This window comes from Erythrolamprus reginae, chromosome 2 (genome assembly GCF_031021105.1).
Source record: "Erythrolamprus reginae isolate rEryReg1 chromosome 2, rEryReg1.hap1, whole genome shotgun sequence".
Taxonomy (NCBI): Eukaryota; Metazoa; Chordata; class Lepidosauria; order Squamata; family Dipsadidae; genus Erythrolamprus; species Erythrolamprus reginae.
Genome location: NC_091951.1, coordinates 204,475,416 through 204,503,184, shown reverse-complemented (window position 1 = coordinate 204,503,184; position 27,769 = coordinate 204,475,416). Strand labels below are relative to the sequence as shown.

At 40.5% G+C, this 27,769-nt stretch overlaps 2 protein-coding genes across 5 annotated transcripts in view; one reads left to right on the top strand and one right to left on the bottom strand.

Moving 5' to 3' along the window:
- The window catches only part of LOC139161794 (ras-related protein Rab-7a-like), a 15,431-nt gene extending 2,861 nt beyond the window's left edge, over positions 1 to 12,570 (bottom strand). The window contains exons 1-5 of one of the 3 annotated variants that reach the window (XM_070741392.1): positions 12,494 to 12,570; positions 7,726 to 7,791; positions 2,996 to 3,122; positions 390 to 608; positions 33 to 158 (exon numbers count right to left, since the gene is read on the bottom strand). In XM_070741392.1, coding sequence (XP_070597493.1) covers positions 33 to 158; positions 390 to 608; positions 2,996 to 3,122; positions 7,726 to 7,772 — 519 coding nt within the window. In that variant the 5' untranslated portion in view covers positions 7,773 to 7,791; positions 12,494 to 12,570. Of the gene's footprint in view, positions 1 to 32; positions 159 to 389; positions 609 to 2,995; positions 3,123 to 7,725; positions 7,792 to 7,974; positions 8,333 to 12,493 lie in introns of those variants that run through there. The other 2 variants (XM_070741391.1, XM_070741393.1) reach the window with 2 other exon arrangements.
- On the top strand, positions 11,969 to 27,769 carry RENBP (renin binding protein). 2 transcript variants are annotated; one of them, XM_070741389.1, is made up of 10 exons: positions 11,969 to 12,661; positions 13,473 to 13,548; positions 14,486 to 14,561; positions 16,928 to 17,100; positions 18,107 to 18,331; positions 18,421 to 18,502; positions 19,974 to 20,149; positions 20,300 to 20,431; positions 23,838 to 23,928; positions 25,075 to 27,769. In XM_070741389.1, the coding sequence occupies exons 1-10, from the start codon at positions 12,558 to 12,560 to the stop codon at positions 25,158 to 25,160; spliced, it is 1,221 nt and encodes a 406-aa protein (XP_070597490.1). In that variant the 5' UTR covers positions 11,969 to 12,557; the 3' UTR covers positions 25,161 to 27,769. The 2 variants fall into 2 exon arrangements, with proteins under 2 accessions (XP_070597490.1, XP_070597491.1); XM_070741390.1 differs by lacking the exons at positions 23,838 to 23,928; positions 25,075 to 27,769 and adding an exon at positions 21,130 to 21,921 and having other exon boundaries at positions 12,465 to 12,661.

The following is a 27,769-nucleotide window of genomic DNA, read 5'->3' as shown; positions in this document are numbered from 1 at the left end:
AACATTGGAAAGGGGAGGAATGCATTCCTTACGTTCTTCAGTACAGCCCGTATGGCCCACTCGAACACCTCCTGCACGTTGGCAGCTGTCTTGGCACTGGTTTCAAAGTAGGTAGCGTCATGAAGCCTGCTCCACATTTCAGCTTCCTCTGAAGAAACCTGCTCAAAAAACAGGACACCTTCATACTTTGCCCCCTTCCCAGTCCTGTCTACAACCCTAAAACCTCCTGTAGGTTCTGTATCTGCATCCTCTGCCATCAAAATCTATCCACATTCTTCATTCAAGGCTATGTTTCTAATCTTTAAAATAACCCTTTCATTCTTAGGTTAGGTGCTATATAAACTCTTGCATGGTAGCTGTAATCTCCACTCAGTGTGTTCAGCATGTACCTCACGGTTCTCCAGGTCACTCTTGTTTCCAATGATGGCAATGGGAAAGGTGGGTTCTTCCTCTGGCTCAATCTGCAGCAAGAGCTGTTTGTGCCACTTCTCGAGGGATTGAAAAGAATAGATAGATGTGACATCGAAAACGAGCAGGCAGCAGTCGGATCCCCGATAAAGAGCCGTGCCCAGGGCATGGAACCTTTCTGTACCAGCTGTATCCCAGATCTTGAGGCAGAGAGAGTGACAGAGAGAAAAGATCTGATTATTCAAGTACAGTGGTACCTTCACCTAAGAATGCCTCTACTTACAAACTTTTCTAGATAAGAACAGAGTGCCTCTTCTCTAGAACCATTTTCCACTTACAAAGCCCAGCCTCCGAAACTGTAAACGGAAAAGGCAGAGAGAAGCCTCCGTGGGGCCTCTCTAGGAATCTCCTTGGAGGAAATACGGCCGAAAAAGTCGGGGAGAAGCCTCCTTGGGGCCTTTCTAGGGATCTCCTGGGAGGAAACAGGGCCGGAAAAGGCGGGGAGAAGCCTCTGTGGGGCCTCTCTAGGAATCTCCTGGGAGGAAACAGCCAGAAAAGGCAGGGAGAAGCCTTCGTGGGGCCTCTCTAGGAATCTCCTGGGAGGAAACAGGGCCTCCACCCTCCCTGTCGTTTCCCCAATCGCACGCATTATTTGCTTTTACATTGATTCCTATGGAAAAAATTGCTTCTTACAAACTTTTCTACTTAAGAACCTGGTCACAGAACAAATTAAGTTCGTAATTAGAGGTACCACTGTACTGAGGAATTTAAGTTGGCAAGAAAAGAAAGTGCATCATTACAGTGCAGAATGAAAAAAAATTTTGAATGGCCCCATACATTTAGACTGGTCAAGCTAGACCAAGGCTGTCAAACTTGTGGCCCCCAGGCTGTATGCATTACGTTGGTCACTCCCACATCTGGTTTAGCGAAGGAGGGAAAAATTGTGAGATGCCATGTGATGACAGTAGTTTGACACCCTTAAGCTAGACCTTCTCAAAACAATTAGTTGACGATATACTGAGTTTAGGAATGTTACACCTTTTTTGAGTGCTCTACCTTAAGTCTTCAAACTTGGCAACTCCTAAGGCTTATGGACTTCAGCTCCCAGAATTCTCCAGTATTCCTGGAGTTGAAGTCCACACAAGTTTTAAAGTTGCCAAGTTTGAGGACCCATGCTCTTGCTTTATATTTTTAAAAGTGAGCAAAATTCATTCAGGTTCCAAGTTTTGATATTTAATGACAAAATCAGGCACGTGGTAATTGTTAATTTTAGCTCAGATAATGTAATGAAAATTTTGATGTAATGAAAATTTTGCCTGAACTACTTCCTTTGCTTCAATGACTGTAAAGCCCTTGTTACAAACGAAACTGTAAGCACTTTTAAGTGGACCTATCTTCCAGAGATGGTGTATCATAACTTCCATGTGCCACAGGCAGCATAGCCAGCTAAGCTACTTTCCAAGAATTGTGTTATTGCTTACTTGAGATTGCCATGCTGTATAGCTGTAGAAATAAGAAAATGAAGGAAGCAGGAAGCAAGTACATGTACTGTACTTTACTATTATTTCTATATCTACAGTATATCTAGTAGCTGAAGAATACTTCAAATGGCAAAACAATACTATAGGGAGGACACTTTTATATATTAGTTATTTGATAAAATATGGATGCCTGTTCTGAGAATATACATGCCTGTTCTGATGAAAGTCAGAGTCATACATGTACAGCATTTTTTTTTGTCTTTTAGGTTGAGACAAGTAGAATCTTTCCACAAAAATATTTAATGTGGAGCTTCCCAGTTCACAGAACAAAAAACAACAACGTTGAGCTGTGTTTTAACTTTAAAATATTCTGTCATTCACATTTCTATAGTCACTAATGTGAGTTCACTGAATACCTTATTAATTACTGGACTATGGTCATGGGTTCCTTACCAATCCCCCAAAATTATGGGAGTTTTTTACTTGCATTTCTTCATACCCCTTGTCATTTTTTTATATTTAGTGTGGCTCCTGATAACTATTTTTGTGTGTGTGAGGGGTTATATACAAGATTTTATTTTGACTATACAGTGTTCCCTCGCTTTTCGTGGGGGATGCGTTCCAAGACCGCCCGCGAAAGTCGAATTTCCACAAAGTAGAGATGCGGAAGTAAATACACTATTTTTGGCTATGAACAGTATCACAAACCTTCCCTTAACACTTTAAACCCCTAAATTGCAATTTTCCATTCCCTTAGCAACCATTTAGATTATTACTCACCATGTTTATTTATTAAAGTTTATTTTTAAAAAATTATTAAAAGCAGATGAAAGTTTGGCGATGACATATGACGTCATTGGGTGGGAAAAACCGTGGTATAGGGAAAAAACCCGCAAAGTATTTTTAAATTAATATTTTTGAAAAACCATCGTATAGACTTTTCGCGAAGTTCGAACCCGCGAAAATCGAGGGAACACTGTATAGCATTTCATACAAGATAGGCTTGCTAGCATCAAGGTTGGCTTCTTCAGTGATGGGAAGAGAACATTAACATTGATCAAGGTGTGTCAAAAGAGTAGTCAGTATTCTGCTTTGTATCAGCCTACCTGCACTATAAGGGTGCGGCCATCAATGTGTATTTCTTTGCTGAGGAAGTCCGCTCCAATGGTGGCTCTGAAGCGGCTACTGAAGCGGTTGTTAACATACTGGTTCATCAGGGCAGATTTGCCCACTCTGTGGAGAAGGCAACATTGGCATCAGATCCTGAAAGCAGACCAGTTACCCATCCTCCCATTAATCAACAGGTGACTGGTTGGTATCGAGGAAGAACATTATTTCCCACAGTCCCAAGCTGTGTTGCATGAAGATTCAAGAGAGCTACGATCACAGGAATTGTGGCCCATTGAGTTGGGCCCAGTTGGCCTAATATCCTGCTGAACTTATTGACACTCCCAGTTAACCAATGAGCAGCATTAAGCCAATTGTTCTCAACCAACCTTCCTCAGAAAACTATTGGGATAAAACTGAGAGATCCACACATTTTGGATTCCAAGTACAGTGGTACGTCCACCTAAGAACGCCTCTACTTACAAACTTTTCTAGATAAGAAACAGGTGTTCAAGATTTTTTTTTGCCTCTTCTCAAGAACCATTTTCCACTTACAAACCCGAGGCCCTGAAACTGTAACCGGAAAAGGCAGGGAGAAGCCTCCATGGGGCTTCTCTAGGAATCTCCTGGGAGGAAATGGAGCCAGAAAAGGCAGGAAGAAACCTCCATAGGGCCTCTCTAGGAATCTCCTGGGAGGAAACAGGGCCTCCACCCTTCCTCTGGTTTCCCCAATCGCACACATTATTTGCTTTTACATTGATTCCTATGGGAAAAATTGCTTCTTCTTACAAACTTTTCTACTTAAGAACCTGGTCACGGAACGATTTAAGTTCGTAAGTAGAGGCACCACTGTACAATGAGTAAATATAAATAAATATATAAAAACATGAGCCTCCTCAAAGTACTTCTCATGATTTCTCATAATCCCAGCTAGCATAACTTCATAATTTCAAAGAATTGAGGCTATGATTTGGGAAAGGTTTATAGAGGGAATGTCTGATAAAACATAGACAAGAATATGTTAAATCAGGTTGGCAAAAATAACATTTCTTTACAAAGTGTTTTAGATCAGGGGAGGGGTCCCCAACCCCTCGTCCAGGCACTGGGACCAGTCCATGGCATGCCAATCAAGCAAAGCCCCATCCGTGCAATGCAGGCAGCATTCAAAATCATGCTTCCTCCAGTCCATGTAAAAGCCTTTCTGCTCAGAACTGGTCCCCGCTGTTTTAGATAGAATACAGCTCTTATCTGAAAATATTTATAATATTTTTTTTTAGTTTATTAAGAAAGATGTATATGGTATTGCAGCAGCCAAATTGCAATAGAAAAATCAGATGCAAAAGAAAAAAACCCAATTCTATTCAGAAAGCTTAATTGAAAATCAGGTTTTGTAAAATTATGAATAATTTAAAACGTATACAGTACCTGGGGAAAAAAATCTCATTTAAAAATAATGTACTACTGCTTTCTCTGAGGATGAAGCATTAAGCATAATTTAACTATGTTTCTTCGTGTCCCACCAAAACATCTTATAATACATCTATGGTTTCTTGTTACATTGTGATACCATGCTCATGACGAACAGTACCAAATACATACCAATACCTCATTTAGCAATATTGTAGACTTTCTGCCAAAAGGATATGGTCCAGTCAAATTCAGATTTTCTGGAGCCCTATTGTCTCTTAGTCACAAATATGTAGTTAGAGTCTTGCACTTTCTAGTATTATAGTATAGGGACATAATTATGTTAAGTATGTTCCATTTTAGCTTTCTCAAACAAGTGGTAAGATTTCCAGCATGGACTGTTGATAATTCAGTATATTATTGTTCCACCACACATATTATAGTCCCACCACACATACATACACCAAATTTGAGGGGTTTATGGTAATGATTTTGCATATTCACATCTCTTCCATTAGGATACCATAACTCCCCAAAGCATCGCCATAGCTATTTAAGCTGGTCTTTAGATTATTGGCATTCTTCAAAATAATTTTCTGCTACTGCTAGAAACAAGCACGTAATTTAACTCAACCCTCCAAAAAATAAAATCCTCCAAACATTAGGGAGCTTAAACACAGCACACACTGGTTTGTACAAAGAGCAGCATGTACCTACATAAGCTGAGCTCAAAGATTCAAGGAAGAATGCCAATTTAATTCCTAAGAAGTAAACCAAAAATTTCTTTGAAAGATGTCTGGTCGTTGATTATAAGAGAAGGATCCTAAGCCTAAGCCTTTCAAATCCTAAATGAAAGAAGATAAAAAGCAGCTAAAAGTTATACAGCAAAAGTAATAGATCTGTAGAACTGCAAGACAGACAACTTTTTGCCTAATTTTGTAACAGATGAGAGAAGATTCATGAAATCTTTTAAAACATTTGACATTGCTGCAGAGTTGTAGACTAGTATTCCTGAAAATTCTTCCCTTTCACTGTCATATTTGTTATAAAAAAACTGAAATCTCTGCTTTCATCAATAGGATACCCTCTATATCAGTGATGGCGAACCTTTTTTTCCTTGGGTGCTGAAAGAGCATGCGCGCATGCTGTCATGCATGCATGAGTGCCCACACCCATAATTCAATGCCTGAAAAAGGCGAAAACAGCTTCCCCTGCCCTCCCCTGTCCCCCCCGAGGTCCTCTGGAGGCCAGAAATGGCCTGTTTCCCAACTTCTGGTGGGCCCAGTAGGCTCATGTTTCACCCTCCTCAGTCTCCAAAGGCTTCCCTGGAGCCAGGGGAGGGTAAAAATGCCCTTCCCCATCCCCCTGGAGGCTCTCTGGAAGCCAAAAACACCCTCTCAGAGCCTCTGTGCAAGCCAAAAGTCAGCTGGCCAGTACACACATGCACATTGGAGCTGAGCTAGGGCAACGACTCACGTGCCAGCAGATATGATTCCACGTTTCACCTGTGGCACCCGTACCATAGGTTCGTTATCACTGCTCTATATGCCTTTAACTATATTCTCATCATGTCCGGAAGATTACCATGTCATATGGGGCTGATAAGAATTGCCAAGTACTATATAATATTTTCAAATCATATTGATTCCTCCCTCCATTTAGACAGTGTGTCAATTGGGGAACAATTGCACATCTCCAGTAGCATATAGGGCAAACTCAGTGCAAAATAATTAATGAATACAACTTTGAATCCTGATGCCATGCTGGGTTCATTAATTCTGTTGATGAACAAAGTATCAGAACTGCAGAAAAAAACTATTTCTGGCAACCTGCCTTCCATTGAGGACCTGTATACTGCAGGAGTCAAAAAGAGGCCTGTGAAAATATCTACTCTCTTAGGAGTTGGGGCTGCTCACAACAACATAAACAGTGTACAAATCCAATTTTAAAATGCAATTTAAAACCCTTATTTTATTTTATTATAAGGGTTTTAAATTGCATTTTAAAAATGAAATTGTACACGGTTTACGTTGTTGTGAGCCGCCCCAAGTCCTCGGAGAGGGGCGACATAGAAATCTAATAAATTATTATCATTATCATCATCATCATCATCATCATCATCATCATTATTATTACTGACCCCCAACATCTTGGACACAAACTGTTTCAACTCCTATCCTCAAAACGTCGCTACAGAGCACTGCACACCAAGACAACTAGACACAAGAAAAGTTTCCCCCCTAAACACCATCACTCTACTAAACAAATAATTCCCTCAACATTTTCAAACTTTTTACTAAGTCTGCACTTCTATTTCTACTAGTTTTTTCTCATCATTCCTATCATCCATTTCCTCCCACTTAGGACTGTATGACTGTAACTTTTTGCTTTTATCCTAAGACTTTTATTAATATTGTTTCTTCATTGCTTACTTGACATTAAATGTTGTACCACATGATTCTTGACAAATGTATCTTTTTCTTTTATGTACACTGAGAACATCTGCACCAAAGACAAATTCCTTGTGTGTCCAATCACACTTGGCCAATAAAGAATTCTATTCTATTCTATTCAGATGATTATTTCATCCTTCCAGAACACTCATTAGAAATCTCATGAGAGATTGTTTTTTTTCTATTAGAATATTTTTTTTTCATTATGAAAACTGACACTTTTTCCCCATTATGAACTGACACTTCACTGGGATAGGCAGGGGAGCACCTTCCCTCTCCAGCTTCCAGAGCTGTGGCTTCCCCTAGTGGTGCAGTGGTTAGAGCAGGGTTTCTTAACCCTGGCCGTTTAAAGAGGTGCAGACTTCAACTCCCAGAATTCCCCAGCCAGCATTGCCGACTGAGGAATTCTGGGAATTGAAGTCCACACATCTTCAAACAGCCAAGGTTGAGAAACACTGGGTTAACGGGCAGTATTGCAAGCTACTTCTGTTGATCACCAGCTGCCAGCAGTTTGGCAGATTGAATCTCAGTAGACTCCAGGTTGACTCAGTCTTCCATCCTTCCAAATGAGGACCCAGATTGTTGGGGGGCAATATATGCTGATTCTCTGTAAACCGCTTAGAGAGGGCTGTAAAGTACCCTGAAGTATAAGTCTAAATACTATTGTTACTCCCTGTGAGAGACAGCAGGTGCCTTTATTTCAGCCTACACACCCACTCAGCAAACAAACACAGCCTGGGCGTCCGGTTCTTGCGCCACCCTCCGGACATTTGTCTTTCGGGAGGGGGAGTGTTGATGTCCACGCGCCTTGCCCGCACCCCACCCGCAAAAAAAAACAACAACACAACTTTGTGCTGCCGTTGGCTTACCCTGAATTCCCAATAAGCAGGACTTTGAGGTGTGAACGTCTGAACATGGGGCGTCTCCGCCAGAACCTGAAAAAGAGAGAAGTTGGGGGCCTCAGGCGTTGCCACCTCACCTGGTCCGGGAGGGGAGGGGGCTGGTCCCCGGAATCCTCTCGACGACACGGAGAAAACCGTGTAGTCTCGAGGAAAACCTGAGGCGCCTTGTTTTTAAAGCCCAAGTTCTTTCCCCCCTCCCCTTCCCCCCCTTCTTACTCCGAGAGCCCCCTTTTTCGTTCCTGAATCTCCGAGAGAGGGAGGGAAGGTAACTGCCCAAGGAGCTCGTTCCTCAAAGTTTCCTCCCAGGAGCAAGCTAGAGAGAAGGTGTTTGCGAGCGCGCACAACCAAGCAGCCACGCCTGCCGCTGCTGGGACTCAGGGCTCGAGTAGCGGCTCCCTGACGAAATCCCTGGGCTTTGTCTTTCGGCGGGAAAAGGGAATCTCTCAGTTTCCCTCAGCAGCCAGATGGCTTGGAAGGCGCAAATAGCCAAAGCCCCCCTCTTGGATCTTCCTGTCTGCTGTTCGAGGCTGGTCAAAACCTACTTCCAAGCCTCAGGAATTACTCCTGGAGCTCTGAAAGGGGTGGGGGAAGAAAGTTGAAATAGCTCCTGAGCAAGTGCAGACTACGAGTAGTCCTCGACTTTACAACGGTGCATTTAGTGACAAAAGTTGCAATGCCATTGAAAGAAAAGTGACTTATGGCCATTTTATCACCACCCAGGGTCTGCAAGGAGTTGGGCAGCTTATAAATTGCAATAATACATAAATAATAATTAATTAATTAATTTTTCACACTTATGACCGTTGCAGCATCCCCATGTGATTTATAGATGGTTGACAACCGGTTCGTATTTATGACGGTTGCAGTGTCCCGGGGTCATGTGATCACCTTTTTGTGACCGTCTGGCAAGCCTGAGTCAATGGGAAAACCAGGTTCGCTTAACAACAACGTTTCTAACTTTAGTAATGGCAGTGGTTTAATTAATAAGCATGGCAAGAAAAGTCATAAAATGGGACAAAACTTGACAAATTCCCCATTTTGGCCACACAAATTTTTGGCTCAATTGTGGTTGTAAGTCAAGGACTACGTATACTTTCTTTTGCCACTTGGCAGAACCAATCCCTGTTCTAAATTATGCGCCATTGGGCCAACTGAGATGTTAAAAAGGTTTTCAGGGCCAGGAATGACAGCCTCCTGGTCACTTGTTTGAAAATCCCGTCCGTGGAGAACATAACATCACTCCTAAATTGGGGTGCAGCAAAGGATGGTAAGAAGCTGTTTGATCTGAAGGAAGGTCCACAGTGCTATGGTCAACTCTGCGCCCTCCCAGGAAGCTCAAACTGCCCACGGAGCTGCTGATACAGTTCTACAGAGGAATCATTGAGTCTCTCATCTGCACCTGCCTTCCGTTGAGGACCTGTATACTGCACAGGTATAGCAAAGTCAAAAAGAGGGCGGTGAAAATATTTACTGACCCCTCACATCCTGGACATAAACTGTGTCATCTCCTACTTTCAAAACATTGCTACAGAGCACTGCACTCCAGAAAAACTAGACACAAGAACAGTCCCCCCTTACCCAAATGCCATCACTCTGCTAAACAACTAATTCCCACGACATTGTCACATTATTTACTAAGTCTGCACTACTGTTAATTTTCTCATCATTCCCATCACCCATCTCCTCCCACAAGTGACTGTATGATTGTAACTTTGTAGACTTGTATCCTTATAATTTATATTAACTGATTCCTAATATGATTGGATTGCTTATTTATACCCTATGACAATAATTAAGTCTTGTACCTCATGATTCTTGACAAATGTATCTTTTCTTTTATGTACACTGAGAGCATATGCACCAAAGAGAAATTGATTGTGCATCTAATCATCACACTTGACCAATAAAATTTTGTTCTGTCCTGTTCTGTCCTGTCCTATCCTAGCTTATCCTACCCTACCCTACCCTATCCTACTCTGTCCTATCCTATCCTATCCATGTTGTCTCCTACTATACATAAAGCCAAGGGCAGCAAAACCTTGAGTTGCCTTGACTCCCCCTTGGACTAATGGAGGAAGTTGCCTTGGACCACTCATTTGGATTATCAAGAAAAAGCAATGAACCATGATTGAGTTTATCAGTGCTTATTAATTTCCAGGAATGGGGTAAGGATAGGGAGATGAATATGAGTACAAGTAGTCATCAACTTATAACAATTCATTTAGTGTCCATTCAAAGTACAGTAGCACTGAAAAAGGTGACTTTCGGAGCATTTTTATGACTTATTGTAGCTTCCCCATGATTGTGCGATCCAAATTCAGATGCTTATTATTTTATTTTATTTTATTTTATTTATTTGTTAGATTTGTAGGCCGCCCCTCTCCGAGGACTCGGAGTGGCTGACAACAAGAAACAGTACAAATCCAATACTTAAAACAATTAAAACCCTTAATATAAATACAATCATGCATCTCATACAGACCATAAATAAAGCGGAAACGGCCCAGGGGAATCAATTTCCCCATGCCTGACGACAGAGGTGGGTTTTGAGGAGGGTGGGGCAGTCCTAATGGGGGGGGGAGTTGATTTCAGAGGGCTTAGCAAATGACTCATATTTATAACAGTTGTTCTGGGGTCATGTGATCACCTTTTGCAACCTTCTAACAAGCAATGGGAAAACCTGATTCACTTATTAACCTAACAACTGTAGTGATACATTTAACAACTGTTGCAAGGTAAGTTGTAAAATGGGGCAAAATTCACTTAACTGTCTTGCTGAGCAACAAAATTTTTGGCCTTAATTATAGTCATAATTTATGCAATTCTTCCTTAGGATCCTTTTTTTTCCTGAAGTATGGTGCTTGGAATGCTGCTGTGAAGGTTGTTCCAAAGGAAAGCTTTAATCTGAGACGACTTTAACAGATTCCCTTCACGGCTCATAAACTTGCCTGGCCAGTCCCAGTCTGACCCACATCCTTGATCTTAGTAATAATAATATGTAGTTTATCTTACAGGATTGTTATAAGCATTGTAATAGAATCATGCTTGTAAATTTTTAAAAAACAATTTCAAATGCTAAACTGAAGCCTTTTCTTTCTATCACAGAAATGCCCAAGCGTACATTTTAAATATATGGGATTTTTCTAAAAGAATAGAAGTGTCCTCTGACATTATAGTACATTTATTTTATTTATTTATTTTGTCCAATACACAATGAGGGTTTTAGTGGGTATATATCTATATACACATAGTAAAATACATGATGAAGGTTATAGAGGAGATACTCATAGTAAAATATATCTAAGAAATAATAGAAAAGAAGGTATAATAATAGAACATATCAATGAAAGAATAGAAGAAGAGATATAGGAATAGAAGAAAGGTATAAGAGATATAGGAGAGCAATAGGACAGGGGACGGAAGGCACTCTAGTGCACTTGTACTCGTCCCTTACTGACCTCTTAGGAATCTGGATAGGTCAACCGTTGCAACTGGGTAATGTAAGAATGAACAAGGGATCCAAATTCTGCCCCAAAGAAATTTGATTCCATTTAGATAAGAGGTAATTTTACTCCCATTGATTTCCCTGTAGGTTTTATAAATTAAAATGCCTTTTGATTGTTACACTGTGCATTAAATAGTGAGTAAATAAAAGAGAGGTGGCCTGAATTGTAAGGACTAGGCATGGGAAATTTATTTTCCATTCAGAGTCAGAAATGTCTTTCCAAAAAGGAAGAAAGATATGTTCCCGCTCTCCATACCACAAAAGCATAACAAAATTCAACCCATAAATGCATCTATCATAGTTGTGGGGCATGTGCAAACTGTATTTAACTTCCGGTACAGAAGTGCTTTCTGCCTTGGTTTTTTTGTTTTTGCTGTAGTGTGCCTATATGCAAAGGAAAATACTGTACTGTGTTTTGCATTTTGAATGTGGGGAGGAATTTCGCCTTAGTTGGGGATGATTCCCCCATCTGTATTTACTTGGGAGTGGTGGGCTCAATTTAAAACTAGGATATTTTTCCCCCAGATGAATACGATGCATTGTTTTTCCCCACAGCTCAAGCCCACAGCGGAATATAGCTGCCTAAAGGGTTCAAGAAAGCAAAGAGAGAGAGAGATCTCTGCGCAGATACCGTCCCAAAATCTGCTCCTGTTTCTCGGCCATCTATGTTGCTTTCAGCTGCTTAAATTTTAATTTTAGACTGATGGGGGGGGGATCGCTGCGGGTTATCACCATTACTCAATCATTCGAAGTTGAAAAGGTTTTGTTGACAAGGAATCGCGGCGAGTCAGTGGAAGAAATCTCCATCGCCTACCCATAGCTTAAATAAATCGCTGCTTCTTTGACCAGTCTCTCTATGGGCAGAGTCAGATCATCAGTTGCTCTGTAGGATTCCTGAAGTGATTTAAAATGGTATACGCAAAGAATCGATTAACAGTCCCGTAGATTTTAGAAGGGAAAGTTTTATATACATCAGCGGGTCCGGGAATTAAAAGTGCAAGATAGCAATTATCTTGTGTTTTTTGTTGTTATTCTGCCAGGCTCGGGAGCAACTTCCAGCAATTTTAGGGTTTAAAAAGAAGGAAAAAGAAACACCAAATCAACTCTGCCCCCACTCCCTTGGACTAGGATCAGGTGACTCAGGCGATCACATGATCAGAGACTCACGCTGCAAAATTTACTGGATTTTTAAAAAAGTAACTTGAGTCAGATAGAAGAATGTGCTGATACCTCGATTTGCTTCGCCGATTAGATCTCTGACTTTGTCAGAGCTAAACTAGACCAAGCAGCAGAAATGGACTGGCAGGAAACGCTGCACGGCTGGCAGGAACGGATCTCTCAAGAACTGGACTCGGTGGTGGATTTTTGGCTGCGGCACTCTCATGATAAGGAGTACGGGTGAGCTTCGATCTGTAAAAGGCAGCTCTTCTGTTTCGTCTGCAGTGCAAGCCAATGAGGGGCGGTTGGTTTATAATGCAGGGCATGATCGTGTGAATTCGCCGGCGAGTTGAGTAAACGGTAGCCCTCATGACCAGGCGTGGTGCGAATCTAACCTACTATTAAACTATTTTAAAAGTACAGTATATTTGAAAGGAATAGGAACCGTGTACTTGCGACTGTTGCTATTTTTAAGCAAACTGTTAAAATGGAAGGAATGCAGAAAAAGACCCTTTTAAGACAAGGAGAGGATCCTGTTTCTATATAGGCTGTAGGCTTGTAGCTACTAGTTCTTAGCAATTTCCTATTATTACTTGGGAATAATAGGCATTAATATCCAACATACTCTGGGTTCATGATGTACCATATAAGACCTGGCTGTGGTTGGATTCACACATCATGCAAAGCTTAATTTATTTTTTCCTTCTTATTAGTGGGGTTTTTTAATCGAACATCACTAAAGATGGTTTCTCCAGCAAAACACGGAGAGGCAAATGGTGACAAAATATGTGGCTCAGCTCTCTCTCCTCAGTAGTATCCAGAATTTATTAAGATAATTTGTTAAGTTGAAGAAGTCAGCTACAGGTGCCTTTGTTTGAAAAAATATTGCTAATTGCCCTGTTAATGCTGTTTCTGAGAATTGCTGTTTAGTTCCTTCTTTCTCAGAGATATTTAAATTGATGGCTAGGAATTCTGGGAGTTGTAGTACAATACTTCTGGAAACCTCCAGCCTCCTCCTGGTTCTAAATGCTGCTGCCTCTTATTTTTCCAGAGGGTTCTTTACATGTCTGGACCAGACTGGAAAAGTCTATGATGATCTGAAATATGTATGGTTGCAAGGTCGACAGGTAACTTTCAGATTCTCTGTTCTTATCCCCATTGAAAGTTGGGAAAGTAAACTGAAGCAACTGATCTGTCAGACAAGCTTGCTTAGTATAAGTCAAGGAAATGTGAGCCCAGGGAATTTGTTGAATCCTGGCTTCACGGTTCATTGGGAAGGGATGGAATAAAAAGGATAAGAGATTCAAGTACAAATGAAAAATAGATTAAGCCAAAAAGTAGGAGCATTTGCTACTTCTAATTGTGTTTGGCTCTTACATGCAAAGCTATAGATATTCCACATTCTTTCAACCTGGAGCAGCCATAATTTTGAGTTTAAAAGCTTATTGCAAATTACACATTTTGATTTGCATAATCCTAGGTTCATGACTGTTGTGGGCTTTTGGATGACACAGGTAAACCCAAGATTTTGATTAAACATGCACACAAAGCAGGGTAAGATGTGTAGCAGATTGAGGGAATACTGTTACTCAGGAAAATGTTTTTTTTAATGTAGTATTTCTGTCTTGAGCATTCACATATTTCTTTAGAGCAGGAGAAAAGAACTAGTAGCCCTCCAGGTATTGATGAACAACACCTTTCAACAACCCTTGCCAATAAGAAATTAGCAATGTGTAGAGGGTCACAGATTCTCGATCTCTATTTTGGAAGTTAAATACAGGGCTGGTTAGTGAATAACTATGATCAAGCACATTCCAGCATCATTCTTAGCACTAGGCAGAGGGCAGGTATTAACCGTGGAAGGGGAAATTGTCTTAGGGTAGATGAGAGAGTAGAGAGCAATCCTGTAAACTTTGTTCACATTGAACTGCAGGCCCAGCTGTTTCCTTGTCCATCCAAAGGATTGGCTTTTGGCAAGAAAAAGATTTACACATTTGGTTAGATGGTGGGTCATACCCATACTAGAAAACTCAGTTGGGTTTCTGCAATCTTTTTTCCTCCGAGGTATGGATGTACAGTCGGTTGTATCGAAAAGTACCAAGATTCCAGCGTCCAGAACTCCTACAGGCAGCAAAAGCAGGTAACTTTCCTTGCTGTGCTTGTGTTTATGTTATCAGCATAAGACCCTAGTGCTTCAAGTGAACACACAGCCAACTTCCTTGTATATGTTGAGGAAAATAAAGCAAAAAGATAACATTTTCCAAAGCAAAATGCCACCCTCAAGCTTAAATCTTATTGATAATAATGCTTATGGATTACCATAAAACTTTTTTTTTTTTTTTATAAATGGAGATTGCAACTGTGTGCTTTGTTTGGAAGTGTGTTCACAAACCAGGAAAAAAGGAGTACGTAGGGGTGTCAAACTCGCGCCCTGTGGGCCGTATGCATCACATGATGGCTATGCCCGGTTTAACGAAGTGGGGGGAAAGTCACGATGTGTCATGTGATAGCGCCATAACAACATGAGTTTGACACCCATGACTTAGATGGTTCAGCATATCCCAAAAGTTTTAAAGGGATGTGGTGACATGAGAAAATCCCTCATTTGCTTTTTGGTAAAATGGTATTCCGAAGCTGACTATGACATTTATTTTGGGAAAGGGCTCACAAAATGCTTTGAAACTTAAAGATGTTGTGACTGATCTTAAACTGATTGAGAAGTCTTTGATGTTCAAGGTAAGTTTTCAAAATTTATGAGGGGTTGAATGGCTAGGTAAGTTAGGCAGGAGGATATAACCATGAAAGGTCTAACACCTTGGAATAGCAGTAGATGTGAGGGACAAATATACAAAATGAATGTAACATCATGTCCGATTTGCAACTTTCTGTATATGTAATAATAATAATAATAATAATAATAATAATAATAATAATAATAATAATAATAATAATATATTAGATTTGTATGCCGCCCCTTTCTGAGGACTCACATATACGTGAGTTCAGTTGGATAATTCATTAGGGTTTATTATGGGTTTTACTATTCTTATGACTAATTAATTGACTTGTTTATTTTATGTACTATTTATTGTTGTAAACCACCCTGAGTTCCATTGGGATTGGATGGCTTAGAAGTCAATTCAATTCAATTCAAATGGGTCAATTATGAATTAGAAACATTTATCTGAAGATGACTTTGAGCTATGGTCAAATTACTCAGTAGGGTAAGAAAGCTGCTAGAAAGACAGATCGGATTTGTCTTTCAATAACTGCTAGAAAGACAAATCCAATACTAGGCTGCATTTAAAAGAGTGTATCAATGATGCATGAAGTCATTATTCCTTTCTTCTTGGCACTGGTGAAACCTGATCTGAAGTGCTGTATATGATTTTGGGTATCTGTATTTCCAGTTAGATATTCACAAGTTAGAAAAGATTCAGAGGAGAACAACAAACATGATTCATGGATTTGAGGATCATGCCCTATAACGGGGTCACCAAATTCTGCCATTTTAAAATTTGTGGACTTCAATTTCCAGAATTCTGGGAGTTGAAGTCCACAAGTCTTAAAGTGACCTAGTCTGGAGACCCTGGGCCTATAAGGACAGGCTAAAGGACCTAAGGATGTACAGTCTGTAGAAAAGACAGATGAGAAGATATGATAGGCGCATAAAGGGAAATTGTAGGGAAGATGATCAAGAATTATTTTCCATGGGCAGAGACACTAAGACCAGAAATATTGCATGTAAGTTGAAACTAGTATTTCATTTAAATGTAAAGGGGAGAAAAAAGTTCCTGACAGTAGATTGTGGGTTCATCATCTCTCAGGGTTTTAAGGAAGAGGTAGGACAGCCACCTCTTGAGGATGTTATACTTTTTGCAGAAGCTTGAAATAGACGATCCTTTCAAATTTACAGTCTGGGATTCTGTGAAATATCACAGAACTGGATAGAAATAACTACTGGTGTTTACATTCAATTGTTAGGCTGAAGGTGAACCTTTAGAGTTGAACTGTTTTGAAGAGACAAACTGTAGACTCAGTTAGTCTAGTGGTTAAGGCACCAGACTAAAAAGCAGGAGACCCCTGAAGAACTCAAGTCGCATCTTAGCCATGAAAGCCAGCTGGGTCACTTTGGACTCAGTCTCAGTCCAACCCACTTCCGCAAGGCTGCTGTTGTGGGGAAAACAAGAGAGTGGTATGTTTGTGGCCTTGAGCTGTTTACAAAAGTAATAAAGGTGGTGTAAAAATAACTAAACAAAGTAAATTGCAGAGTTGTAATATAGTTCTGGATACTTTTGTTAAACCTGATGTTTTCCACTGTAAAGCTATTTCTGGATTCCAGCTCATTCACCTGGCTTTCCTGCCATGCTAGTTTTCTGTGAAGAGTTTCATAAGAAATGCATTTATAAAAAGGGGAAGGGATGGGTTGAGTTCATTTTTTGGGCACAAGCTAAAACAAAAAAAGGAGTGAGATACCAACTATCCCGTTCCATTTCTTTTCTCAAGGAGGGGAATTCCTGCTGAGACATGCACGTGTGGCTCCACCTACCCAGAAATGTGCCTTTGTCCTGACTCGTGATGGCCGGCCTGTGAAAATCCAGCGTACCATTTTTAGCGAGTGTTTTTATGTTCTTGGGTTGGATGAACTTGGTCGAGCTACAGGGGAATCTCGTTATCAGGTCAGACTGTGAGAGCTGAACATCAAAGTTCCTGTTACTTTCTTAAAACTAGTATTTCCCATTCGGCACTCTCCACTGGGCTCTTGGCCTAATTTAGCGACCAGGTGTCTGGTTGCGGCTGGTGAAAATTGGCTCCATTATAATTTATTATATCTGGAGGGAGCCAGTTTGGGAAAGGCTGCTGGAGAACAACATGGGTCTTCAAACATGTTTATTCTCCTTCCCTCCTATTAGCACCCTTGCCTGAAACCAGGCATAAAGCCTAATGCATATAGTTAAAGTGGTATAAATTGGGTAGGCCCGTTTTACCTCATGATGCTGCAGTTAGAGATGGACTTCCTGTCTCTATGGATACGTGGGTTCTACTGATAGAATCTGGGAAAGAATATCCACAGTGGGAAATGGCCTGTCAGAAGACTGAAATGATGCCTTGCAGGAACAATGCTTGGTTTCACAAATAGAGATATAGGAATTTAATTTCTCCTATGGATGAATAGCTGGGCAGATGCCAATGTTGCCCCACTCCATCCCAACGTAAACAAAAAGCTCCTGAAGTGAATAAAAAGTGGTATACCTATGTAAAGGTGGTACACCACGAGCCTTGGTGGCGCAGTGGTTAGAGTGCGGCTGCTTCTGCTGACTGCTGGCTTTAATTAATCAGTTCAAATCTCACCACCAGCTCAAGGTTGACTCAGCCTTTCATCCTTCTGAGGTGTGTAAAATGAGGATCCAGATTGTTGGGGGCAATATGCTCACTCTGTAAACTAGTTAGAGGGGGCTTGTAAGGCACTCTGAAGCAGTATATGTGTAAAGTGCTATTGCTATTGTATGCTGTTCTGAGCCCAGACAGACTCAAACCACATGCTCAGCAATCTCTATGCTTTGAGGTCTGATCCCATGCCTGTAGAATTAAGCTCTTGTTTACTGGGGATAGAAGGGAGCTCAGGAATAGAACATCTATACTTGAAAGACAAAACTATGGTCACAATGGTATTCCTATTGGCAGAGGGAGGCCCTTTCAATGATGGAAGCCATCGTGCGCTGGGTGAGAGAGGATCCCTCTGAGTTGGGTCGTCCACAGCTGGCAGGCGCTCTCCCACATGACTCTATGGCCATCCCCATGATGCTCCTCAACTTGGTGGATCAGCTGTCGGAAGGAGATGTGGAGGTTGCAAACCGCTTCCAGGAATTGGACAACTGGTCTGCTCAGAAAATACTGAGCCACCTTCAGGTAAAGAAATGGGCGTGGTCAGCTTCCCTCTCCATGAACATGATTGCCTCACCTCCTGATACGTTACCAGCCATCTCATTTTCTTGTAGAGGAATGGTGCTGCAGTTTTGGAGAATGTTTCTGAAGATGGCAAGGAATTGCCAGGGTGTTTGGGAAGACAGCAGAATCCTGGTAAAAAAATGACTCAGAGGCCAGGATGCTTTTGCATACTCTAATTTGAAATATATATAGAATGTATACATGATTTTATTACACACACACATTCTTATAGTTTATTGTCATTGCACAACTAAATACCATCTTTACTGTACATTAGAACTATAAAAATGAAATACACACATCCTTCACATTCTATACAATTGAATTGAAAACCCAATATTGCATTAATATTGCTCTCTAATATATGCAGAAATATTGCATGTAGTAGACAAGGATCAGAAGATAGAAGTAGTGATATATGTTGCTAAATGACAACAACATCAGGAAGGAGTGTAAGAAGCTGGAGAATCAGACAGGATGTGGAAAATAAAAGCCACAGTGGTCCCAGCTGTGGTGGGAGTGGATTGGGCTATAACTCCTAAGATGGGGGATCCCAACTCCAACAGATGAAGAATGATATCATAACTCCCTGTCCATAAAAATGCATTACTGTTAAAACTCTTGTCCTGACCTTTAACTCAAAATGGGCAAAAGATACATCATGGCACAACACATTTTGAACCAAGGTACCTCAAATGGGCTAAATTACAGAATGTATCGAAAATTCAGGATCAGCGTTTCCCAAGGGAATGAAATTTTGAAAAGCTGTGGCTGCTTCAGTGCTATTGGCTGCTGCTGTCACGTGATCTTCATTTTCAAGTTTCCTTGAAGATTTCCTAGCCAGTCTCTCAATCCCTCTCCCATCTAGCAGCCCTTAACTCCATGCTGGGGAGGGAAAGAAAGGAAATTTCTGATCAGATTCCCCCACAAAAATTCAGTGGCGAAGCTAGCAGGAAGTTGGAAGGTGTTCCTACTCCCACTGCTTTATTGGCCTATTCTTGGTCTTTCTGTTTTTTTTCTGTTTCGGTAAGGAAATACAGTGTTCCTTCGATTTTCGCAGGTTCGAACTTCGCGAATAGCCTAGGCCCTATACCATGGTTTTTTAAAAAATATTAATTAAAAAACACTTCACGGGTTTTTTTTCTATACCATGGTTTTTCCCACCCGATGACGTCATACGTCATCGCCAAACTAATAATTTTTGCAAATAACAAAAAAAAATAATTATTGTTAATAAATAATTATGTTTATAAATATCAGGATCACTAAGTGTCTTATTCAATGGTGAGTACCAGTGATAATGGTGAGTAAATGGTTGTTAAGGGAATGGGAAATTGTAATTTAGGGGTTTAAAGTGTTAAGGGATACTATTCATAGCCAAAAATGGTGTATTTACTTTCGCCTCTCTACTTCGCGGAAATTTGACTTTCGCGGGCGGTCTCACAACGCATCCCCCGTGAAAATCGAGGGAACACTGTATCTCTGAAACGAATGACCCAATGGGGCACAGTTGTCTAATAGTAATTTTATGAATTGACTGTGATTAGAAGCTAGATGTTCTGAATGATTTGCTTTGTTCCTTCCTGTTCATTTTCATCTTGAGGTCACGCAATTGAAGCAGGCTGGTTCTTGCTCCGTTGTGCCATGCGCCAGCGCAATTCAGGCCTCCAGTCCCAAGCGGTGGAAAAGTTCATGAAACAGCCATTCCGTTCTGGTTGGGATCCTGAACATGGAGGACTTTTTGCTTTCCAAGATGTTGATGGTTTCTGCCCCACTCAGGTATAGACCATAAAGTCCATTTGGAGAAGGGCAGCCTATAAATTTTATAAAAATAAAGTATTTATTTTCACCACAAAGCTGAAAAACCCACTCCATTCTCAAACATTAGGGACTCCTTTTTTCCTATTTTTCTTTCACCCTTTTCTGCAGCTAGAGTGGAGAATGAAACTCTGGTGGCCACACACAGAGGCCATGGTTGCATTCCTGATGGCTTTTGCTGAAACTCAAGACCAAGAGTTGCTGGAGATGTTTCACCAGGTGGCGAATTACACCTTTGCTAAGGTACCTTTGAGGACTGAAAGCTGGGAATTATGGGATCTGTTTAGCCTTGGGAAATACAGAGGTACCTCTACCTACTAACTTAATTCGTTCTGTGATCAGGTTCTTAAGTAGAAAAGTTTGTAAGAAGAAACAAATTTTCTCATAGGAATCAATGTAAATGCAAATAATGCATGTGATTGGGGAAACCACAGGGAGGCCCTGTTTCCTTCCAGGAGATTTCTAGAGAGGCCCCACGGAGGCTTCTCCCTGCATTTTCTGGTTACAGTTTCAGAGGCTCGGGTTTATAAATACAAAATGGTTCTTGAGAAGAGGCAAAAAAATCTTGAACACCCGGTTCTTATCTAGAAAAGTTCGTAAGTAGAGGCGTTCTTAGGTAGAGGTACCACTCTAGATGTATTTCAGTTAGTTAGGAAAGTGATGGGAAAATAGAGGTGGGGTAGAAAATGCTCCACAGTAAAAACACTTCATGAATCATTGGAAAATTGCTATTAATATTTCATAAGCAATGTTAGCCTTGATGGACTGAATATGGTTTTGTATGCGCTTATATTGTTTACTTAGTATCTGGAAGAACATCATCACCCTAATGTATTTGATAAAAACGAGGTGTTATTTCTTTTATTTGTTTAGCTATATAGACAGCCTATTTTTCCTTTGGAAACGTACAAAGCACTTTATTCTCTCATTTTTCCCTACAGCAACTCCCTCTTTCAGGCCGACTGAGCTGAAAGAGAGTAGATGGCCCATTGTTACTCAGTGAGATTCTATCATTAGTGAGGACTGAAATCCTCTGCTGGTCTAGCATTTTCACCATCAGAGCTTCATAATCAAAATAGAAATTGTGTGCTTTGGCTTTTCCTACAAATGTACCGTAGCTTGTTTTTCACCACCATTATTTTTGTTACTAGAAGCCTTAAATGTGTTTGTATTGACCTTGAAATTATTAGGAATCATCCAGATTGCGCTAGACAATTACTATTATAATTTCTTCTATTATCTTTAGACTTCAGATACAGACAATGCTGATTCATGCTTTCTCATATCCTTCCTGCTCATAGCACAAAGAATCAGGAAGAATTAGTACTGTACTGTACTTATAAATTCTGGAAAGATTCCTAAATGGTTACTGGGGACAATACAGTAACAGAATGCTGGTTCATTATCCAGTTGCTGTTTGTAACAGAACAAATTCTTTTGCAACACAGCAATATTATTATTTGATCACAAATAGAGTAGAGTAGAATTTATGTTTTGGCCATGTGATTGGACAGACAAGGAATTTGTCTCTGGTGCATAAGCTCTCAGCAACAAGTGATAAATTATTAATCATAGTCATCATAAAATACATTCATGATAAAGATACAACACTTAGATGTCTACTATCTACCAGTTGTACGTGTTTGTTTTATTGCTCCCCTTTAGACTTGTTCTGCTAAACAAAGACAACAAACATTTCTTTACATGCAAAATAATAAAAATTATAGAATGCAGAAGTTGGGGGGAAATCATTTTTGAAAGTGTGGTTCCTATTTGTATATGCCCTTGTAATATACCCAGAATTGACAGCCTGTATGAAATAATTGTATGTTATCTTCACAGTATTTGTAGATAATATACTGGTCCTTGACTTATGACTTCAGTTGAGTCCAAAATTTCTTTTACTATGCAAGACAGTTATTAAATGAATTTGGCCCCTTTTTATAACCTTCCTTGCCACAGTTGTTAAGTGAATTGCTGAAGTTGTTAAGTGAGTAATTTAGGTGGAGGTTGCCACTACTGCTGCTACCGTCATGCTCAACAGACTCAAACTCAACCCTGATAAGACGGAGTGGCTGTGGGTTTTGCCTCCCAAGGACAATTCCATCTGTCCGTCCATTACCCTGGGGGAGGAATTATTGACCCCCCCAGAGAGGGTCTGCAACTTGGGCATCCTCCTCGATCCACAGTTAACATTAGAAAACCATCTTTCAGCTGTGGAGAGGGTGGCGTTTGCCCAGGTTCGCCTGGTGCACCAGTTGTGGCCCTATTTGGACCGGGAGTCATTACTCACAGTCACTCACACCCTCATCACCTCGAGGTTTGACTACTGTAACGCTCTCTACATGGGGCTACCTTTGAAGAGTGTTCGGAAACTTCAGATCATGCAAAATGCAGCTGCGAGATCCATCATGGGCTTCCCTAGGTATACCCATGTTACACCAACACTCCGCAGTCTGCATTGGTTGCCGATCAGTTTCCTGTCACAATTCAAAGTGTTGGTTATGACCTATAAAGTCCTTCATGGCATCGGGCCAGAATATCTAAGGGACTGCCTTCTTCCGCACCAATCCCAGCGACCGGTTAGGTCCCACAGAGTTGGCCTTCTCCAGGTCCCATCGACTAAACAATGTCGTCTGGCAGGATCCAGGGGAAGAGCCTTTTCTGTGGTGGCCCCGACCCTCTGAAACCAGCTCCCCACGGAGATTAGAACTGCACCACCCTCCTTGTCTTTCGCAAACTTCTTAAAACCACCTCTGCCGCCAGGCATGGTGGAATTGAGATATCTCCCCTGGGCCTGTACAGTTTATGCATGGTATGTTTGTGTGTGTATGTTTTGTTTTTTTAATAAGGGGTTTTTAGTGATTTTTAATTATTAGATTTGTTAGACATTTTTTTTATTATTGCTGTGAGCCGCCCCGAGTCTGCGGAGAGGGGCAGCATACAAATCTAAATAATAATAATAATAATAATAATAATAATAATAATAATAATAATAATAATGCTGTGTGCACAGCTCCGGGTCCCTAGCGTGCGCGTGTGCATCCCAGTGATAAGGGGATGCGCGTGCGAGAGAGATTTCCGTGATTTATTTGCTTCCGTGCATGTGCAGAAGCAAAAAATCACCAAAATCTCATTCACACGTCCTCTTGCGAGATTTTGTTTCCTGCGCAGAAGCAAAATCTCGCTGGGACACGTGCGTGCATGCCAGAGACCCGAAGCTGTGCGCGCAACTCCAGTTTTACTACTGGTGTGACGTCCTTATCCGTACTGGTTGGAACCCGCTGCTGAGTAATATCGTTGTTGAGTGAATCTGGCTTCCCCATTGACTTTGCTTGTCAGTAGATCACAAAAGGCACACGACCCCAGGATACCATAAGCATCATAAATAAATTGGCAAATATCCAGATTTTGATTATGTGACAGTGGGGATCCAGCAATGCTTGTAAGTATGAAAAACAGTCCCTTTTTTCAGTGCAATTGTAACTTCATAGACTCATTTAAAAAATGGTTTCAAGTCACAGACTATTTGCACTGAATTTTAGTTCCCTTTTATCCTAGTCCAGCATCCTGTTCTCCACTTCTGTCCTGCTCTTTGGTTGTTCCATGTTACACAGCATAATCGTTATCACGTTTGTTTATTCCTTAGTTCCGTGATCCGGGACTAGCGGGAGAATGGTTTGGGTATCTGAACCAGGAAGGCAAGGTGGCTCTCACAATCAAGGGAGGGCCATTTAAAGGTAAAATAAAAAAATAAAGATTATAAGGTGGGGAAGGGGCTTTAGCCTGCAGGTAGCTGTGTAAATGGGAAATCAGCATAAATAAACTAACTTGTGAGCTCAACCATATAACCGTAAAAAAATGCAAGCTCGACCACAGAATGCAAAAATTAATTAAGCAAGAGTACTTTTCATTTCCCTGCAATATATGTAAAACATAGTTCAAATGCACGCCCCGAGTCCACGGAGAGGGGCGTCATATAAGCCCAATAAATAAATAATAATATAAATTGAGGGGGGGAAGGGTTGAGACTTGCACTGTTAATGTTGCTTAGTAGAATAATGAAGTGCTTATAAACAAACAACCAGGCTTGGAGAGCAGCAAGAACTCCACAATTCATCCCTGAGGTACAGATATTATCTTCTGGCAAACCATTCCCTCTCTGTGCTACCTTCTTTTCTTTCTCTCGTCTCAGCAGTGGGAGAAGGAAGAAAGTGCTCTGGCCAGCGCATTCAGACTTGCAAGATTCTGTCACTATGGTTGTTACAATATGACCTATATATGACATTATTTCTTGGTCTTGTCTGCCTTTTTTGCTCTGCCAGGTTTATAGTTTTATTGATTTTATGGCCCTCGTAAGAGGAAAGTGTTTTGTTGAGTCTGGTACAAGTTCAACTTTTCCCAGTCAGATAACTCAGCACAATAAGGTATCACAGTTCATTTTATTACAGGAATTCTCACAATAACTCACAGTTATGATGTGATTCTTCTGCAGTATAATCTTTCCCATTGTGCAGGTAAAAAAAGGTTGAATTGACCCAGGCTATAGGTTGTAGCATCTACATGCTGGCTGGCTTAGTGAGTGAAGACAAAGATCCTCTGGAATGTTCTCTCCAATTACCCCTCATCCCGAGTCAGAGCCAATAGGAATACACAAATGTGGTCACATGTAACACTACATTACCCAGAGTGCAATTTCACTACACTTCCCCTAATGCAATATCTTAAAGAAACATGCCTAAATACAGTCCAACTATCTCTGTCTCTGGGGACAGCACAGTAGTGAAAGGAACTCTGGAGAACATACAAAACCAGAAGGGGTGGGGAAAGTATAGCAGGTTTTTAATATTTTTAAAAATAAACCCTTTATTTTTTTCTCTTTGCAGGTTGTTTCCATATTCCTCGTGCTCTCTATATGTGTGAAGAAATTCTGAAATCCTTGCTGGAAACAAAATTCACCATTCTGAAATGAAATGTTATTTTGACTTTTGTAAAAGGCTGCATTTTCTGGCCTCAGGAGAGTCTAATTATAAAATGATCTCTTCTGATCATTTTGAAACTCACCCCTCAAAGCCACCCATGTCTTGTTTTAGAAGCCAAACATCTATTTTTACTTGTGATTTTTTTTTGCTCTGATATTCCAGAAAAAGGAAGTCCCTATCATTTCTCACTTCAGATTCAAACTGGTTGGTGTTTTTTTTTATCTGCAATCTAAATTTGGCAACACCATTATGAATAAATCTGTGGAGTTAGCTACAGAGCCACATTTATACACTGCTAAAAAGAGCAGATAGATGGTTAAATGTAACAATTATTTGCATTTTCTATTGGGTGGGAAATATTTTTAATCTCTACATTGTCTCCCTGATCATGATTTACTTGCTGGTCATTGCCAAACATGTGCCGTTTCATTTAGATCTGTGCAATAAAGACACAAAATGCTCTCAAAAACAAATTTTTATTTTATTCTATTTTATTTTTATTACTTTTATTTTTGTGCACTTAGTGTGCATAAATACCTCAACTTACAGTTGGGGCTAGAACTTTCATTACGAAGCATTGTGGCTAAGTGAGTTATGCCTGGTTTTATATCTCTTTTTGCCATGTCCACTACTTAAATCATGTAGTAATTAAGCAAAAACAGTTTCTCTCATTAACTTTTCTTTTTCAAAGCTTCCTGGGAAAGTTATAAATGCAATCATCTGATTCTGGGATGCTGGTTTGATCACATGATGATACAATAGTCATAATGGTAAGAAGTGGTTATAAGTCATTTTTTCCTAGCACTGTCATAATTTCGAGCAGTTATTAAATGAGTGGTTGTAAGTTGAGGATTGCATAGTGCTTCCTCCTTAACCATACTACTAGGTGGATTTGGCTGAGAGGGCTCACCAGCTACAGTAGCTAAAGAAAGATCAGAATTCACCATCTCCCAGTTCTAGTCCAGAACTTTAACCACTGCACCTTTTTAATGTGAAATAACATTTTTTTAAAAACAGCATTTTGATTGGCTTGCTTTCAGATTTCATTCTGAGATAATTTAGAATGGTATTCTAAAACAGCACTCCCCAACCTTTGTGGCTTGGCCTGTGGAAGCAGCAGGCTGCCATTCATGCGCGCATAGCTCAGCTGTGAGCTGAGCTGTGCATGCATGTTTGCATGCTGGCCTGCCACTTGCAGCTTGAGTTCAGCTGCGTGTGTGCATGCACCACCACTCAAGCATGCACGCCTCCAATGATAAAAAAATTGTAAATTATTTTATTGGCATTAGGGATCTCCTTGTTTGTCTCACTTTGAATGGGTGTGTGTATACACCTATGTATGCAGTCATTTTTTCCCTCTTCTGACAGTTGAGTCTGATTCTCAAAGACTGACAAGTCCCTGCAGTTTTCTGGGCAAGGATTTCAGAAGTGGTTTGCCCTTGCTTTCTTGCTAGTGCTAAGGAGGAATGACTGGCCCAAGATCACCCAGCTCGGATTGTACCTGAGATAGGACCACTAGACCTTACAGTCTCTTGGTTTTAGCCTGATGCAGATGTGATTCCATAGAAATAGAAGGTATAGAAATATTAATAAACTTCAGGGCCACCTAATAGCCTGGATTTCATCTTTTAGCGCCTCATTTTGAGGAATGATTGGTAAGGGTGGAAAGCAAGAGATAAAATCTATTTTTCTGTGCTTGGAGTGCCATATTTTTTATTGCCTCCAGAATTTAGGCAGATTACTGGGAAGAAAAACACAGCATCAGCGGTGGGCTACGAGCCAGAACGCTAATTTGCGCTCACTGCTGCAGCTCATAAGTGCTTGCGGGGCCAGCGCAATTTTGCTTCTGCACCCGTGGAGGTAGCAAAATTGTGCATGGAGCTGCAGGTGCGCCTGTGTTTTGGCATGCGCGGAAGCAAAAAAACCTCGCCAAAACACGGGTGCACCTGCGGCTCTGTGCGCGATTTTGCTGGTTCCAGCTTTAAATTGTATTTTGCATCATATTAAGGTTGCTGAACTCTGTACATAAAAAGATTGTATGAAGAATGGTAAACCTGTGGCCCTTCACCAGGTACAGCCAATGGTAACATGGCATGATGACACAGAGAGCCACAGAATCTCCAACACTGATCCCCTTGCTCAAATTTGCCCTAGATAGAAATTCTACTGACAAAATGGTTAGAAGAACTTCAACAGTGTTTATCTAAAATCCGTGTAGGGTGTTCCTTAATGAACTTTGCTTGTTTAATGTATTTATAAGCAAGATAATTTCTCATTTATTTTGCAAAATCAGGTTTTCAGAATACTTCAGACATGTTTTGCTGAAGTCTTCACAATAGTTTTGATCAGATGCTATAAACTAAGGAGAAAGGAAAAGTTTTAAGTCTCAGGGTGACTTGCTAAAATCATAGTCTAAATATATGACAGTGGTAGGATATCTGTAATTGGGTGATTTCTTTCTATGTTTACTTCCTAATATGTAATCTTTAAGTTTAAGGCTTCAGTCTCATTAAACAGCAATTTATTCCTTTGCAAAAAAAACTATGACATTGCACAGTTTGTGATTTATTTCTAATAATAAAAATTAAATTTTGAAAAA